The 17,344-nt window shown below is 38.6% G+C and overlaps 1 protein-coding gene across 14 annotated transcripts; it reads left to right on the top strand.

Moving 5' to 3' along the window:
• The first annotated feature begins 11,578 nt into the window (after window positions 1–11,578).
• Window positions 11,579–17,344, top strand: LOC107797406 (uncharacterized). 14 transcript variants are annotated; one of them, XR_012710669.1, is made up of 11 exons: window positions 11,580–11,776; window positions 11,908–12,036; window positions 12,225–12,264; window positions 14,375–14,450; window positions 14,534–14,734; window positions 14,841–15,053; window positions 15,175–15,594; window positions 15,690–15,744; window positions 15,857–15,922; window positions 16,042–16,360; window positions 17,039–17,344. XR_012710669.1 is itself a non-coding variant. In XM_075255220.1 (8 exons), exons 1-7 carry the CDS (start codon window positions 11,734–11,736, stop codon window positions 15,550–15,552), a joined length of 1,080 nt encoding a protein of 359 aa, XP_075111321.1. In that variant the 5' UTR covers window positions 11,579–11,733; the 3' UTR covers window positions 15,553–15,594; window positions 15,690–16,828. The 14 variants fall into 14 exon arrangements, 2 of the variants coding, with proteins under 2 accessions (XP_075111321.1, XP_016475778.2); XR_012710666.1 differs by lacking the exon at window positions 17,039–17,344 and adding an exon at window positions 16,455–16,828 and having other exon boundaries at window positions 15,847–15,922; XR_012710667.1 differs by lacking the exon at window positions 17,039–17,344 and adding an exon at window positions 16,455–16,828.

The raw sequence follows: 17,344 nt of genomic DNA on the forward strand, positions 1-17,344 counted from the left end.
TGCTATATTGGACTATCATGCTAAGACAGTAACGTTGGCTATGCCGGGTGTACCACGGATTGAGTGGTGAGGTTCGATTGTTTTTGTCCACAATAGGGTGATTTTGTTCTTGAAGGCCCAGCGGATGGTTGAGAAGGGTTGTCTTTCATACTTAGCTTTTGTGAGGGATGTTAGTGCAGAGACTCCTAGTATTGATTCTGGCTCTATAGTGAGGGATTTTGATCTGTTGGGCATGCTGCTGGACCGGAATATTGATCTTGGTATTGATTTGGTGCCGGGCACTCAGCCCATTTCTATTCCACAATATCGTATGGTACTGGCAGAGTTGAAAGAATTGAAGGAGCAGCTTCAAGAGCTCCTTGATAAGGGGTTCATTCGACCTAGTGTGTCGCCTTGGGGTGCGCCTGTTCTATTTGTGAAGAAAAATGATGGCACGGTGAGAATGTGCATTGATTACAGGTAGTTGAATAAAGTTACAATCAAGAACAAGTATCATTTGCCTCATATCAATGATTTATTCGACCAGCTTCAAGGAGCGAGAGTGTTCTCCAAGATTGATCTTCTTTCAGGGTATCACTAGTTAAAGATCAGGGACTCGGATATTCTTAAGACAGCTTTTAGGACCCGATATGGTCATTATGAGTTCCTTGTGATGTCTTTTAGGCTGACCAATGCCCCAGTAGCGTTCATGTATTTGATGAATAACGTGTTTCGACCTTATCTCGACTCATTCATGATTGTTTTCATTGATGATATTCTGGTGTACTCGCGTAGTTAGGAGGAGCACGCGGAGCATTTGAGAGTTGTGTTGTGAAGATTGAGGGAGGAGAAGCTTTATGCAAAGTTCTTCAAATGTGAGTTTTGGCTCAGTTTAGTGGCTTCCTTGGGGCACGTGGTGTCAAGTGAGGGTATTCAGGTTGATCCGAAGAAGATAGAGGCGGTTTAGAGTTGGCCCAGACCATCCTCAACCACAGAGATTTGTAGCTTCCTTGGTTTGGCGAGCTATTACCGTCGGTTCATTCAGGTATTTTCATCTATTGCATCACCCTTGACCAAACTGACTCAAAAGGGTGCTCCATTCAGGTGGTCGGATGAGTGTGAGGCGAGCTTTTAGAAGCTTAAAACTGCCTTGACCACAGTTCCAGTGTTAGTTTTGCCATCAACTTCAGGTTCATATACAATGTATTGTGATTCTTCGAGAGTTAGTATTGGGATTGTGTTGATGCAGGAGGGTAGAGTGATTGCTTATGCTTCTCTCCAGTTGAAGCCCCATGAGAAGAACTACACCGTTCATGATCTAGAGTTGGCTGCCATTGTTCACGCGTTGAAGATTTGGAGGTAGTATTTCTATGGTGTGTCTTGTGAGGTATTTACAGATCATTATAGCCTCCAGCACTTGTTCAAGCAGAAGGATCTTAATTTGAGGCAACGAAGATAGTTGGAGCTGCTAAAGGATTATGATACTACTATCTTGTACCATCCGGGAAAGGCCAATGTAGTGGCCGATGCGTTGAGTAGGAAGGTGGTGAGTATGGGGAGTTTGGCATATATTCATGTTCGAGAGAGACCTCTTGTAGTTGATGTTCAGGCCTTGGCCAATTGGTTCGTGAGGTTGAATATTTCGTAGCCCAGTCGGGTATTGGCTTTTATGATTGCTCGATCTTTCTTATTTGATCACATCACACAACGCCAGTATGATGATCCTCATTTGCTTGTCCTTAAGGACAGAGTTCAGCACGACGATGCCAGAGATGTGACTATAGGTGATAATGTGGTATCGAGGATGCAGGGCTGGATATGTGTGCCCAATGTGGATGGGCTTCGGGAGTTGATCTTAGAGGAGGCCCATAACTCACGGTATTCCATTCATCCGGGTGCCGCGAAGATGTATCAGGATTTGAGACAACATTATTAGTGGAAAAGAATGAAAAAGGATATTGTGGGATTCATAGCTCGGTGTCTCAATTGTCAGTAGGGGAAATATGAGCATCAGAGACCAGGTGGCTTATTTTAGTAGCTAGATATTCCAGAGTGGAAGTGGAAGCAGATCACCATGGACTTCATAGTTGGGCTCCCATGGACTTTGAAGAAGTTCGATGTTATTTGGGTGATTATGGATCGGCTGACCAAGTCCGTGCACTTCATTCCTGTGTGTACTACCTATTATTCAGAGTGGTTATTAGAGATTTATATCCGAGAGATTGTTCGCTTACATGGTGTCCCAGTTTCCATCATTTCAGATAGAGATACTCAGTTTACTTCACAGTTTTGGAGGGTCGTGCACCGAAAGTTGGGTACTCAGGTTGAGTTGAGCACAACTTTTCACCCTCAGACGGAGGGGCAGTCTGAGCATACTATTCAGATATTGGAGAACATGTTGCGCGCTTGTGTCATTGATTTTGGAGGATCATGGGATCAGTTTCTACCGTTCGTGAAGATTTTTTATAACAACAACTATTAGTCGAGTATTCAGATGGCTCCATATGAGGCTTTATATGGGAGACGGTGTAGATCTTCGGTTGGTTAGTTTGAGCTGGGTGAGGCTAGGCTTTTGGGTACAGACTTGGTGCAGGATGCTTTGGACAAGGTGAATGTAATTCAGGAGCGACTTCATACAGCGCAGTCAAGACAAAAGAGTTATGCTGACAGGAAGGTCTGTGATGTGTCTTACATGGTTGGAGAGAAGGTTCTACTGAAATTTTCACCCATGAAGGGGTGTTATGATATTTGGGAAGAAGGGTAAATTGAGTCCTCGGTTCATTAGGCCTTTTGAGGTGCTTCGGAGGATTGGGGAGGTGGCTTATGAGCTTGCTTTTGCCACCCAGCTTGTCGAGTGTGCATCCAATATTTCACGTTTCTATGCTCCGGAAGTATATTGGCGATCTGTCTTATGTTTTGGATTTCAGCACGGTTCAGTTAGATGATGATTTGACTTATGATGTGGAGCCAGTGGCTATTTTGGAGCGTCAGGTTCGAAAGTTGAGATCAAAGGATATAGCTTCAGTGAAAGTGCAGTGGAGAGGTCGGCCCATAGAGGAGGCTACTTAGGAGACCGAGCAAGAAATGCGAAGCAGATATCCTCACCTATTTGAGACTTCAGGTATGTTTCTTGACTCGTTCGAGGACGAACATTTGTTTAAGAGGGGGAGGATGTAACGACACGGACGGTCGTTTCATGAGTTACCACTCTATTTTCCCTATTTCTGCTTCTTTATATCTTGTTCACCTGTATTATGTGGTATCAAGTTGGTTGGTTTGGGTTCGGAGTGGTTTTGTAGAGAAATGAAACACTTAGTCTCTTTTGAGTAAGCTTAAGTTAGAAAAGTCAACCGGATGTTGACTTATGTGAAAAAGGTCTCGGATGTGAATTCTGATGGTTTGAATTACTTTGTTGGGTGATTTGGGACTTAGGAGCATGATCAGAATGTATTTTGAAGGTCCGGGGTAGATTTAGGCTTTAATTGGCGAAATTGGAATTTTAGCGTTTTCCGGTTGGTAGTGGAAATTTTGATATAGGAGTCAGAATGGAATTCTGGAAATTGAAGTAGGCCTGTTGTGTCATTTGGGACGTGTGTGGAAAATTTCAGGTTATTTGGATGAGGTTTAATAGACTTTTTGATCGAAAGCGGAATTTGGAAGTTTTGGAATTCTTAGGCTTGAATCCGAGGGTGATTGATGTTTTGATGTGTTTTTGAGCATCCCGAAAGTTGGAACAAGTTTGAATGATGTTATGGGATGTATTGGCATATTTGGTTGAGGTCCCGAGGGCCTCGGGTGAGTTTCAGGTGGTTAACGGATCAAATTCTTGTTTTTAGAAGTTGCACATTTCTTCAGTTTTGTGTTGCAGAGATTTGTCCTTCGCGTTCGAGGGGGGTTCTCGCGTTTGCGAAGGGATGTGAAGTAAGGCAGGAGAATTTCCCTTCACGTTCATGATGTTGGTTCCGCGTTCGCAAAGGGTGAGGCAAAGTGTGCATCGCGAACACGAAGTAGGTCCCGCATTCGCGTAGAGTAATTGGAGCAGCTGGGTCCCCAGGATTTTGTGCTTCGCGTTCGTGTAGGTATAGTCGCATTCGTGAAGGCTTGGACGGTTGAAGCATCGTGTTCGCGTGGAGTATGTCGCGTTCGCGAAGGAGGAATAATTGGTCAATGAATTTTTGTGCTTCGTGAACGCGAGGCTTTGACCGCGTTCGCGAAGAAGGAAATCACACCTGGGCAGAATGTTTAAATAGTTGCCTTCGTGATTTTTGGTCTATTTCCACCATTATTTAACGGTTTGGAGCTTTTTGAGAGGGATTGAAGAGAGAATCAAAGGGAAATACTTGGAGGTAAGATTTTTGAAATCAATACTCGATTCTATGATGATTACTACCTAATTAGACATGAAATTTGTAGGATTTAAAGCCTAAAATTGGGGAATTAGGGCTTGAAATTGGAGACTTTGATTTGAGGAGTTGAAGGGTCGTTTGTGGTCAAATTTTGATGTATTTGGTATGTATGAACTCGTGAGAGTGTAAGGATTCTAGTTTTGTAATTTTTATCGGAATCCGAGATGTGGGCCCGGGGGTCGGGTTTGGCCAATTTCGGAATTCTTGATGTAATTTGATTATTTTCGCATGGGCTTCATTCCCTTAGCATATATTGATGTTATGATTCTGATTTTGGATAGATTCGATGCGAGTTGAGGCCGAGTCGAGAGGCAAGGGCATCGCGGAGTAGTATTTCATCCGGTTTGAGGTAAGTAACGATTGTAAATCTAGACCTGAGGGTATGAAACCCCGGAATTTCATATTGTATTGATCAATGAGGTGACGCACATGCTAGGTGACGGGCGTGTGGGCGTGCACCCGTAGGTATTGTGACTTGGTCCGCCCCGTGGCGACTGTATAGTTGTATATTTTGATATATTGTATATGATATCCATGTGTTTTAGAAATTAGTTTGTTAACTTGGGCTGAATGCCATGTTTGGGGCCTTGTGCCGAACTGTTTAGACCCTTAGGGGTATTTTACTACTTTTCTCACCCTGTTTTGATTTGAAAGCATATCCCCAGTCATATTTTACCTGTTTATTGTTAATCCGATTTCATCACTCTACTTCTTATAATATGAAAATTATTTGGGTTGAGTTTCCCTGATTTTCACTTATATGCCCGAGTAGCCGTGAGGTTAATGACTGAGAGAGATTGAAGACCTAATGGTGAGGAGTATATATATATATTATGGATCGGGCTGCACGCCACAACGATATTTATTTGGATCGGGCTGCACGCCACAACGATATGTATTGGATCGGGTTGCACGTCGCAGCAATATGACGGTTGGGTTGTAGGAGCCCCCGGAGTCTGTACACCCCAGTGAGCGTATTCGACTATATATTATGGATCGGGTTGCACATCGCAGCGATTATTATTATTATTATTATGAGATATCTATTGAGCTGGAGTGCAGAGTGTGAGTACTAAATGATGAGAGCTGAGTCACGAGTGACTGAGAGGCTTGTCCGTGAGACTATACTTATGAGTGATACCTTGCCCGAGGGGCTTGTTTCTGACATTTTGCTGCTTTCACTCTTCTTTTATACTGAGCCTCTATTGAAAAATGTTGAATAATTGTTTTCAAAAGATTTTTAATTGAAACTGGAGTTTTACGAGATAACTGGCTATTGAACTGCAGGTTTTGACTTGATATTCCTGTTGAGAATTCTTATATGATTTTAAATACTTGTCACTGCAGTGAGACTTTATTTACTTTAGTTTCTTACTGATTTGGCATACTTACGTTACTCCATGCACCTTGTGTGCAGATCCAGGTGCCCGAGCATCAGAGTGAGAGCTTCCAACACTCTCAGAGTCTTATCCGGAGATCGCAAGGTAGCTGCACGGCATTCACAACCCTGCCTTCCTCCTTCCTATCTTAGTACTTTGTATTTCAGACTCATTTTGTATTATTTAGACAGTGTTTGGTTGTACTTAGAGGCTCATGACTAGTGACACCAGATTCGGGTTGTGTTAGTGTATTTTCATACTGGTTTTCCGCATATTTCTGTTGATATATATATTACATATGAAAGATTTGAGACTTAAATCTGTTTTAGAAAAATGAATTATAAAAATAACTCGATGTTGTAAATGTTGGATTGGCTTGCCTAGTACTGTGATAGGCGTCATCACGACCGGGGTATTTGGGGTCGCGACAGTAATATAATCTCCCACACGTAGGACTCCATGTCATTATATTAAACCATGTAGGCTCTACGTCATTTATTAGTGCCACCTAGAAAAATAAAATGGGAGAATTATACTTAAACCCAAACCCAATTTTCCCCCTTATTTTACACTACCTGATTAGTTTAAGGCTTAGAAAGTATCGTACCTCTTCCGTCTCCCTCTCTTCTGCATCATCTTTTCCAGATTTGTCATCATCGATTTTGTTCTCTAAATTTCTAGGGTAAGTTTCTTTATCTATTCTTCATCGTTTGTCTTATTGATTTTATTTTCCTCGTTGATTTAGGGGTTTTAGGGGGAGGCTAGGTTAGGTCCTAATTGTTTTTATGTTTCCTGAATATATGGGGCTTTTGCTATCTTTCATTACATTTTGAAGTGAAAACCCCTTTTTAATATAGTGTCATGCATGTAATAGCATATTTGGTTATTCTGTTTAGTGTCTGATTTTTTTTTGTCAAATCATAATTTCATCTTAGATTTATGCATTTTTTTTGTGAAGTTTGTTGGGTCTCGTTTTTGTTAGTGGTCACTAGTGTATTTCTGAATATTAAAGGCTATTGTGGGAACGAAAAAAAAATCTTGGAAGTTTTTTTAAAAAATCTATCTTTTTGTATGGTTTGCTTATGGAGTTATGTAAATGTGCAACTTTTGACAACCAATATTCATTGATAACACTATTTTTTTGTTACTTTGCATGTATGATAAGAATATGGCTTCAAGCCTAGTTAACCTACAAATCCACTATAGTGGTAATTTTGTATCAGACCCTGAGCTAAGGTATGCTAATGGACAAACTGATCCGCATTTAGCTACAGTTGATGTTGATGAACTGCATATTATGTTGTTTCACAAGTTTACTAGGGACTTAGGGTTTTTAGAAGTTGATTTGTTTGGATGCAAAGTTAACAAAAGAGGTGGCTATTACATTTTAAAATCAGATGCTGATGTGTTAAAGTTTCTTAATACATTGAAAGGTGGTAACTTTGTTGCTGTTTGTATTGTCCATGTAATTAGTAATCCTATTCTTATTGAGGACATAACTAAACTGGATCCCACTTCACAAACATATGGGCATGAAAGTGGGCTAAATGCTAGGGCTAATGTGTCACCCCTACTGATGCTATAAATAGGACTGATAATGACAAAGATAAGGGTAAGGGGACATGTATCAATGGAGAGATAGAAGAATCAGATGAAGGTGAAGGTAATAACTTCTCATCCTATCATCTTCAAACATCAGAATCTGATATTGATGAGAACTTTGAAAATTCTGAAGAGTCTGATTCACTATTTGATGTAGATGAGAACATTCAAGATTGTAATGATCTGGAAGATGACCTAGATGAAATTAGACAGTCTAAAATCAACCAAAAAAAGAATGCCCAAGTAAATATAGATGAGATACCATCTAGTCCTATTGGTATAGGTTCTGGTTTTGAAGATATGCATAAGAACAAAAGGGGAAAATATGAAGGAAAACTAGGAGGGGATGACCAGTATTTTGACAGCTCGAATCCAAGTAGTGAGTATAGTGATGATGAAAGAGAACCTGTTGGTCCTGATGAAGTAAGGGATGCACTAGCTAGGAATCCAAGTAAAAAGGTCTACTTTGACACAAGTTGCAAAAAAATATTATTTGAACTGTATATGATATTTGAGAATGTTGTACAGTTTAGGAAGGCATTGGAGACGCATTCTATTCAAAAAGGTGTGAACCTTAAGTTGAAACCTAATGAGAGAGAAAAGGTTAGGGCAAAGTGTACAAAGAAATGTTGTCCATGGCATATTCTTGACAGCATAGAAGGTAGCACCAGAAATTTTAGGGTGATTACATACTATCATATCCACAAATACTATAAGAAGACAACGAACAAGATGTGTAACCCATCATGGATTGCAGAAAACTTCAAAGGCAGAATAATTAGTGAGCCTCAAGTTAAGCTTCCTCAAATTCAAGCCTTAATCAGAAAAGCATACCGTCTGTATGTGAATAAAACTTCCTACAGAAGGGCAAAAATGATAGTTATGAATGAGAATATAGGTGATTACAAGAAAGAATTTGCTAAGCTCCATGATTATGCTGAAATGGTAATGTCTACTAATCTTGGCATTACTGTAGTGACAAGGACATCCAAGAACGTAGAGCCTGCAAAGAGGTGTTTAGGGGCGTTTATATCTGTCTTGAAGCATTAAAAACTGGATGGTTAGAAGGGTGCAGAAACATAATTGTCTTTGATGGTGCATTCCTAAAAGGAATATGTAAAAGTGAACTGCTTTCCTGCATTTTCAAAGATGGAAATAATCAAATATACCCTGTGGCTTGGGCAATAGTTAAAAAGGAATCTAAGGATATATGGTCTTGGTTTATCAGATGTCTCAAGCATGATCTAAAACTGATAGAAATTGAAGGAGAAGAACTGAGAATCATGTCTGATATGCAGAAGGTATGGTTTTTAACACTTTGTCTTTAAAGTGTAATTGTTTTCATTTATGTTTGAGTTATAACCCTATAATGTTGTTGATTGTAGGGTCTTCATCTAGCAGTAACTCAATTATTGCCAAACACTGAGATGAGGTGGTGTGCTAGACATATCTGGACTAATTGAAAGCAAACTTGGCCTGGTGAGGAAAGAAGGAAAAAATGGCAGTGTGCAAGAGCTACATTTGAATTTTACTTCAGCAAGAAGTTGGATGAAATGGATTTTCTGCGGGAGATATTGTTCAAGACTTATTGAAATACAACAAGGAGACATGGTATATGGTATACTTTAAAAAGCATCGTAAGTGTGATGTAGTGTAGAACAACATGTGTGAAGCATTCAATAGTCGGATTTTGGTAGCTAGGCACAAATTTATCATTCTTATGTTAGAGGAAATTAGAATCAAGAGAGGATAAATAAAGTAAGAGAGTTTTCTGAAAAATAGGTAGGTGATATATCACACATGGCTATGGAAGTACTTGGAGAGAATGCTCAAAGGGCAGCCAAATTTGAAGTAAAATTTAATAGTGAAACAGGATATGAGATCCAGGATGGGCCATATAAACATGTTGTTGACTTTAGAGGTGCTTCTGTACTTGTAGGTCATAGAAACTCAAAGGAATTCTATGTGCACATGCAATTACTGCAATTCATTATAAGAACTATGAGGTTGAGCCATATTGTTGACCATTGGTATAGGAAAGACATTGACCTTAAGGCATACACAGATTTATTTAACCTTTAACTAGTATGAATTTGGGCCAAAAAGCACACTACTAGCTATTGAGCTACATGTTATAACTGCAATGCCAGGAAGGCCAAAGAAAAAAAGGAAAAAGGTTGCTGATGAACCAAATAAGAAGTTTGGGAAGGGTACAAGGATAGGGAGACAAATGAGATGTTCTTTATGTAAGACTTTTGGACATAACAAGAAAATGATGTCCAACTGTTGTAAGTATTAACATGAATATTCTTATGTGCTCATTATCAAATGAATTCTATTACTAATGTCTGTTTTTTATGTATATGCAAAGAACACAGGGTGGAAGGGCTGGAACTAGTTCGTAGGAGGTGAAACTGCTGAAAATGCATCATCAACAGATGGAAGGGTTGAAACTGCTTCAGTAGCAGGTGGAAGGGCTGGAACTAGTGAGAATACATCAGCAACACCTGAAAGTGCAGCAACAACTTCAATTGTGGAAAATGGCACCTTCACTCAACCAAACATTGATTCAAGCACAAAACAATCAACTAATTTGTTGGAGGTCCAAAAAAAAATCTAATGATCCTAGAAGAGGTGGTGCAAATGCAGGGTTTAAGAGACTAAAGGCAGCAGGATACAGTCTGCTATTTGGTTCAAGTGGCACTGTAATACATAGGATAAATATTTCCACTTAATCACTGATAGAGTGGCACACAATCCTTCTGCACTCATCAGTTCTACCCCTACCAACATTGAGCTTAGGTTCAAACCCCATGTACTAAAGTGTAAGGGTCAAGCTACAGTTACACAAAGGCAGCTGCAAGAACAAAGTTACAGAAGGGCAAACTCTGCTATAACCACTCCAGCCACACCAAAGACACAATTCACACTGCTATAACCACTCAAGCCACACCAAAGACACAATCCACACCAAGCAACTAAGCCACAACATGCATTAATTGAAGTGATCAACTGATATTTTGAAGACTTAATGATGGATGTTTTTGTTAACTGTCTATGGTAGACAATATTTTGTAAAGCTACTTCATTATGGATGTTTTTGTTAACTGCTTGTCTTCCTATAATGGACAATGATATTAGTAGTGGAAGTACTGTTGCAGTAATGGTGAATTATAATTTTTTGACTTGAATGTTCCGTTTGTCAATATATTTCATGAATTTTTTTTACATCAACACAAAATATGTAGTCTAAACCCAGGAAATGACAGAATAAGCTATCAATCCTAAACACATAATAGAAGAGCTAACATTAGAACAACTACAACCGCAATCAGCAACACTGAACTTTGACCTTTCTTGTCTTCTCTGACAATGACATCGATCACTCTTTTTAATAAGACTCGCAAGAAGAGTCTTGTAGTGTTCTTACTCAATCGAAGGATCAACCCATCGGAAAAAGCCACAACCTTCACCAATCTCATATCTTCGACAACCTAGGAACCTTCTTCCAGGACTGGTGGGTGTTCGTGACATTCTAAGATCTGTAGCAACTCCACAGTAATACAAAGGTTCCTTCTTCGTTGCTGAAGGAGAAGACACGAGAGTATCTATTATTTCTTGCCGGAAAATAAGAAAAAGATAGACCTTGAAAAGAAAAGGAGATGACAGAAATGGATGGGCAATGAATAATCCTAGGAAAGAAATTCAATTTTTGATTTTTGAAGTTAATACGAGAAAGAAGAAGACATCAGATTTGGATAGAAATGAGCTTCTATCATGTTCAACAATGGAGAATGAGGTAGAAAGAAGAAGATGGCTGTTAAAATAGGCCACAATATTACCATTAGGCTTTTTTCAACTACCCTCACGCCCCTTACATGCGTGTGAATCATGCACTAAAGCCAAATATGACACATAGGATCAACATCCTGTCATAAGCTATATTATTCCGATTCGAACAAGTGTAAGTGTTTACTTGGCAAATTGATAAGTTTGGGGATCGAAATGACAAAGTGACACACGTATAGGTGTCATTTAGGCTATTGTGCCATTAAAGATTGAAAATGAAGTAAAATAAGAGAGGAAAAATGTTCATAGTTTAACATTCGAGGGGGGAGTATAACGTTTTACATTAAGATGGAGGACTAATTTTGTAAACAAAAAACGCAAGCAGACCCACAATTTAGGCCCCTCCAAGGGAGAAGCAACCTTTGTCCTCCGTTGGCTCGAAGTTTTCATCAAAGCTTCGATGAAACCCTAATTTATAGCACCCACCCTGTAAACGAAGAAAATTCACATCTAATTTCTGTAAAAGTCTTTGAATTGATTCCATTTATACCTGATATTTTGCAGTTATTTTTCCAGCCATGGACGCTCAGAGAGCTTTGTTGGATGAACTAATGGGCTCAGGTATGCTTTATTCAACTAGTTGTTCCTATTTTATGCTTTGTTGTTTTTTATTTGCTATAAGGCTTATAGTTTTTGCTATGTTTATACAGATGAGTACCAATTTTGATATTTTGTCGTTTTTGATTTTGTAGCTCGGAATTTAACTGAAGACGAGAGGAGAGGGTTCAAGGAAGTTAAATGGGACGACAGAGAAGTTTGTGCATTCTATATGGTTCGATTTTGCCCCCACGATCTCTTCGTGAATACTAAGAGCGATTTAGGTCAGTTCCAAAATCTTACTCTCCTCGATTTGATTGATGAATGCTAGTAACTGTTTTTGGATTTTTGCCACAAGAATTGTTTCTTTTAATCATGAATATGATATCTGGGATAACTTTACTATCTGCGTTTTAGCTAGTGAATGGCGTCTTGAAACTACTCCTGATTGTTTTTGACTTGTTTTATATAGGAGCATGCACGAAAATTCACGACGCAAAGTTGAAGGAAAGGTAAGATTGAATCTTTCTTTGGTTCTCTGGGACTGACAATTTTTTTTTTGGGGCTGAAACTCTGAGATATATTTCACGCCTTCATGCAGAAAATAATGAAACTCTGAGATATATTTCACGCCTTCATGCAGAAAATAAGTTAGCTTTCCTTGGCACTTCCTTCAGCAACCAAATTTAAAAAAGAACTGATATACTGTTATCTGCCAACGCAACTTATGAGGTTTCTACCTATAGTATTTCTATGCCAAGCACATGATGAATAGTTATTCGTAATAATCTTAACATAATAATTTGGGTCAAACAAGTTCATCAAGACACTAGGAATGACAAAAAGGTTGCTCCTTCTACCCCAATCTATATGGTACTATTATTTTTTGAAGAGTCAAATGGTCTTGGTTGATGCTAGTGAAACCCTGCTAGAATTCATAGTCTCTTTTGTATAGACACACTGTGTTATTTTTATTTTTTTGGTTATTTTCTGGGATGTAACCACAGCACTCTCTTAGCGCTGTTTTTTTATATCTATAATACCTTACCATTTCAAAAATAAAAATAAAATGGTCTTGGTTAACTACATCCTCTTTTCAAACATTTCAAATATCTTTTATCATAAAGGTTTGTGATTTTGATTACTTCTTATGTAGTTTCCAACTTTCCATATTTCAAAGAGAATTAGAGTGATTTCTGAATTCACAAATAAAATAAAGATTGTTCTACTCTAGTACCCCAAAACTTGTCATTGTTTTTAGGACGAAAAGAGTAGCTCTCTTAAACCTATTATCTTAACATGATGGAGGAAGAAAGAGAAGTTGAAAGCTTGAACTTCAATTGGTGGGTACTCCTAGCACCCTCGAACTTTTTGAAGATGAATTGGTTTCCAAATGTGTGATCAAACTTCTTGTGAATATGATGGTATATACTTTCTTGATTCAAAATAAATATATTAGAAGTTATGCTGATACTTTCTTTATAAGGATTGCAAGTTGTCGAAGGTCGGAGCTTAACTTGAATTAACCTGCAAATTATGTAAAGCAAACAAGATTTCAATCTTGTGGTAATTAACATAAGCAAGATTCAACTTCTTGTATCCCCTAGTTTCAGCTAAGTTCTTTCCATGGTAAGATCATATTATCAAAAGTTTTGAATTAACATTTCAGCAACCACAGTCGTTCAGTTATGTTGGAGTTATGGTAGTTGCATGACAGTAGCCATACTTGAGCTGGAAAGGGTGAAAAGGAATCCTTTAAAATATTTTCTTTGATTAGTAACCGAGAGCAGCAGTTGGAATTCTGTACATGTGTTGAAAAGCTTCCCCATAAAGCTTAAACACTTCCATGCTCTTAAGTCAGTACACCTGAAAAGGTGTTTTAAAGCTGTAAAATCACGCAGAATGGTACCATGAAAAAGGTTAAAAAATGAATGTAAAACTGTGATAGGTTTATAGGAATTCTGTATGACTATTAATGAACAGCATCCTTTTGGTTCCAATGTCTTTATCTTTAAAAGGTAATTTTGTTTAGGTTCTAATGTAGTGTCAAGCTCAATGACTTCCATATTTGTTGCTCTGTATCGGCCAATCAGCGAATCCAATATTTTAGTTTATACTACAGCTTTTGTTCCAATGTCTTTTTCTTTAAAAGGTAATTTTGTTTAGGTTCTAATGTAGTGTCAAGCTCAAGGCCTTCCATATTTGTTGCTCTGTATCAAGGCCACTCAGCGAATCCAATATTTTAGTTTATACTACAGCTTTGGTATTGATACATGTGCATGTTGACTGCGGAATTGTAGTGAAGTATGACCTTGACTTTTTTCTTTGATAGAAGTCAAGTTGGTAGATTTTGATCGCTCTCCTTTATGAGGAAGTACCAGCCTATACCTACTATGGTTAGGTTGTACTTCATAACAATTTCATCTCTTAAATCATTTACTGGTGTATTAGTCATTTCTGTTCGAATGAAGACCTTCTAGTGCTGAAGCTTGACTGGTTTTACCTACCTCTCCAGAAGTCGCTTATCTCACAGTTTTGTGCATGCAAGAAGATTGTGAATTAAGCGTTCTCATTTATGCACTACTATTTCATTGTTCTGAAAGTTCTTGTTTTCTTCTTCAGTTTTGAGAACTCTCCAAGACATGATTCTTATGTTCCCAAGTTTGAAGCAGAACTAGCCCATTACTGTGAGAAGTTGGTAGGTTTTTGACTGATGAGTTTCGGAGTTCTTTTCAACTTATTCTCTGAATAATATCCGATATACTTAATTTGTTATCATAGGTGATGGACTTGGATAGGAAAGTTAAGCGTGGTCGGGAACGCCTTGCTCAGGAGGTTGAAACTCCCGCACCTCCTCCAATATCAGCAGAAAAATCTGAGCAATTATCTGTTTTGGAGGAGAAGATTAAAATCTTGCTAGAACAGGTGGAGTCTCTTGGTGAAGCTGGGAAAGTTGATGAAGCTGAAGCTCTCATGAGAAAGGTTTGGCTGATATTCCTCTGCTACTAATTCATTCTTGTTTTGAATTTTGCAATATCATGATGGTAGAGTTTCATGTCAGTATCCGAACTTCTTGACATTCATGTAGGTGGAAATGCTAAACGTTGAAAAGACAGCCTTGACTCAGCAATCCCAGCATAACAGTGCACTAATGATTGCACAAGAGAAAAAGATGGCTTTGTGTGAGACATGTGGTTCCTTTCTTGTAGCAAATGATGCTGCAGAGAGGACTCAGTCTCATGTCACTGGCAAGCAGCATGTTGGCTATGGGATGGTTCGAGATTTCTTGTCCGAGTACAAGGTACTTCTCACTAGATTTTCATTTTCTCTTTTCCTCACGAAACCACATAGTGCAACTTATATGTTTTCTGCCTTTTGTTGCAAAAGATATTCTATGTAATGGACTGTAATATTGCTTCCAGGATGCTAAAGAGAAGGCAAGGGAAGAGGAAAGATTAGCCAGGGAGAAAGAAGCAGAAGAAAGGAAAAAGCTGAGGGAGAAAGAATATGACAGCAGACGACGAAGAAGTGACTCATCTGACAGGGACAAGTATAAAGATCGAGACAATGACAGGGAAGGGGATCGCTACCGTGGAAGAGATCGTGATCGTGACAGGTCCATTGACAGAAATGGCAGAGGAAGCCGTGATTTCGAAAGGGCGTCAGGTTGGAAACATGGGAATTCCAGAAATGGGAGAAACAGAAGCAGGGAGAGATACCGGGAACGTGATAGAAGCAGGTCACACTCTCCTATTAGACATGGTTCCAAGAGGTCCAGGAGTCCAGTTCGCAAGTATTAGAAGATTATAAACGTAGATGTCTGAACTTTGAAATTTGAAGAGGTAGACATTTTTATAACTCACCAATCTCATGAATGTATGCTTTTGAATCGTAAGTGCCATTGTCATCATGTGTGAAGCTGTTTTTGTTCTCACAGCTCTTTTGAGACTATATCATCTCCCTATCATCAATATAATTAGAGAAGGGTCGAGGTAGGTATAACTTCATTGCCGTAACTCTTTAATGATCTATTTTGGTTTAACGTATTCAGAGGTTTTGATCCCTGCTCATCTGGGGTCACCAATTCTATGAAGTTAAAAACAGATTCATTAGTTATGCATGGATACTGCTGCTAGAGGGAGATCCTTGCATGGTTATTCCTTAAATGAGGTAACAACTTTTATTAGTTGCGGATTGCCGAATGACTTGTTGGCCATCGTTGGTTTGGTTCCTTTATCTTTTGGTCATTCAGATGATAAAACAGAAGTTCTTTTCATTTGGTTATTCAGATGGCTCAGAGCAATTTAGTGCTAATTGTTATTGCATATTTGGCGTCATTGAGGTCATGAATATGAAAGACTCCATGTAACTTGTCTATCAAGTATCCTCAAGCTCAGATAGGTAACCTCTATCCTGACATACTTACCATCCCTCTACCTTCTTGTGTGGAGCTAAATTCATGCAGGCAGCATTTTGGACATAAGGCGGCTAATGAGTCTAATGCGCACTCGACAACTGATCATTGAATAGATAATATAGTTGAGAATATTAAACAAGTGCTTATTGTCCACTTGGATTAGTGCGTGCAGGCTTTGGCATCATGTATAGGTATCTATCACTTTCTTAAGACTTTTCCTCTTAAAGTATACACTATAGATTCCCTTCTGCAATTTATTCATTGCAAGAGGGTGCGAATTTTCAGCTCTGCCAAAGTTCTAGATTCTGCGGGGGAAATTATGGCAAATATAGCTATACTAGGTGGGCTAAGGCCCGTGCTCCCAGTATTATGATTGTAATGGTGGCCAGGCATTGAATAGCATTTTGCAAGCTCTCTCTTTAGGGGAGCAAAAGTTAAAAAATCCGACTTTCACTGTAATGAAGAACAGATGATATAGTATCCATAGTGACTTTTCAGTATCTCCATTGGAGTCCTTCAACAAGAATTACTCAAATCTAGCATGAAGTTGAGCATCATGTTCCTCCACTCTGTAGAGAAAATGTATTAGCGAAATTTCTTGGAGTTTTGGCTAGAAAGCATTTTGTTGAAGGATTTCAGAGAAAAAATTGACTCGAAAATCTTCCCATGCAAATCCTAAGGTTTATTGTATTATTTTGTTCATTTTTATCTTGATTGTCAAAAAAGTTATTGACCAACAACTTTTTTATCATTAACATATAGTCATTACGGCTAGTAATTGAATTAATAACTGAATTTGTCAAACGTAATCTTGTAATGTTCTTGGTACTTTATTTACATGGTCTAAAGATTGCATTATCCTGCAGCAGACATAGAATCCCCTGAATGCTCCATCCACATGGGCAAAAGTTCCATCATTTTCACTCACAAGGATCGAAGTATGCATAGAAAGAAGGGGTGGGTGTTCGGGCAATTCGGATTGGATATGAAAATTTTGGTTTGGATTCTTGGTTTTCGGATTGAAGATGACAATCCAAATAAGCTCGGATTGGATTGGATTTTTTAAGTTCGATTTTTAGATTAATTGGTTTGGATATTTTGAATTTTTGGTTTTGAGCTTATAAGTGGAGATGTTTCTTCCTTTTACAAAAATGAATATCCAAATGAAGTACTAA

This window comes from Nicotiana tabacum, chromosome 6 (genome assembly GCF_000715075.1).
Source record: "Nicotiana tabacum cultivar K326 chromosome 6, ASM71507v2, whole genome shotgun sequence".
Taxonomy (NCBI): Eukaryota; Viridiplantae; Streptophyta; class Magnoliopsida; order Solanales; family Solanaceae; genus Nicotiana; species Nicotiana tabacum.

Coding starts and splice junctions, on each gene's coding strand:
- LOC107797406 (XM_016620292.2), top strand. CDS start 11,734: ATGGACGCTCAGAGAGCTTTGTTGGATGAACTAATGGGCTCAG. Junction 11,777..11,907: donor GGATGAACTAATGGGCTCAG/GTATGCTTTATT, acceptor TTGATTTTGTAG/CTCGGAATTTAACTGAAGAC. Junction 14,735..14,840: donor CTGAAGCTCTCATGAGAAAG/GTTTGGCTGATA, acceptor ACATTCATGTAG/GTGGAAATGCTAAACGTTGA.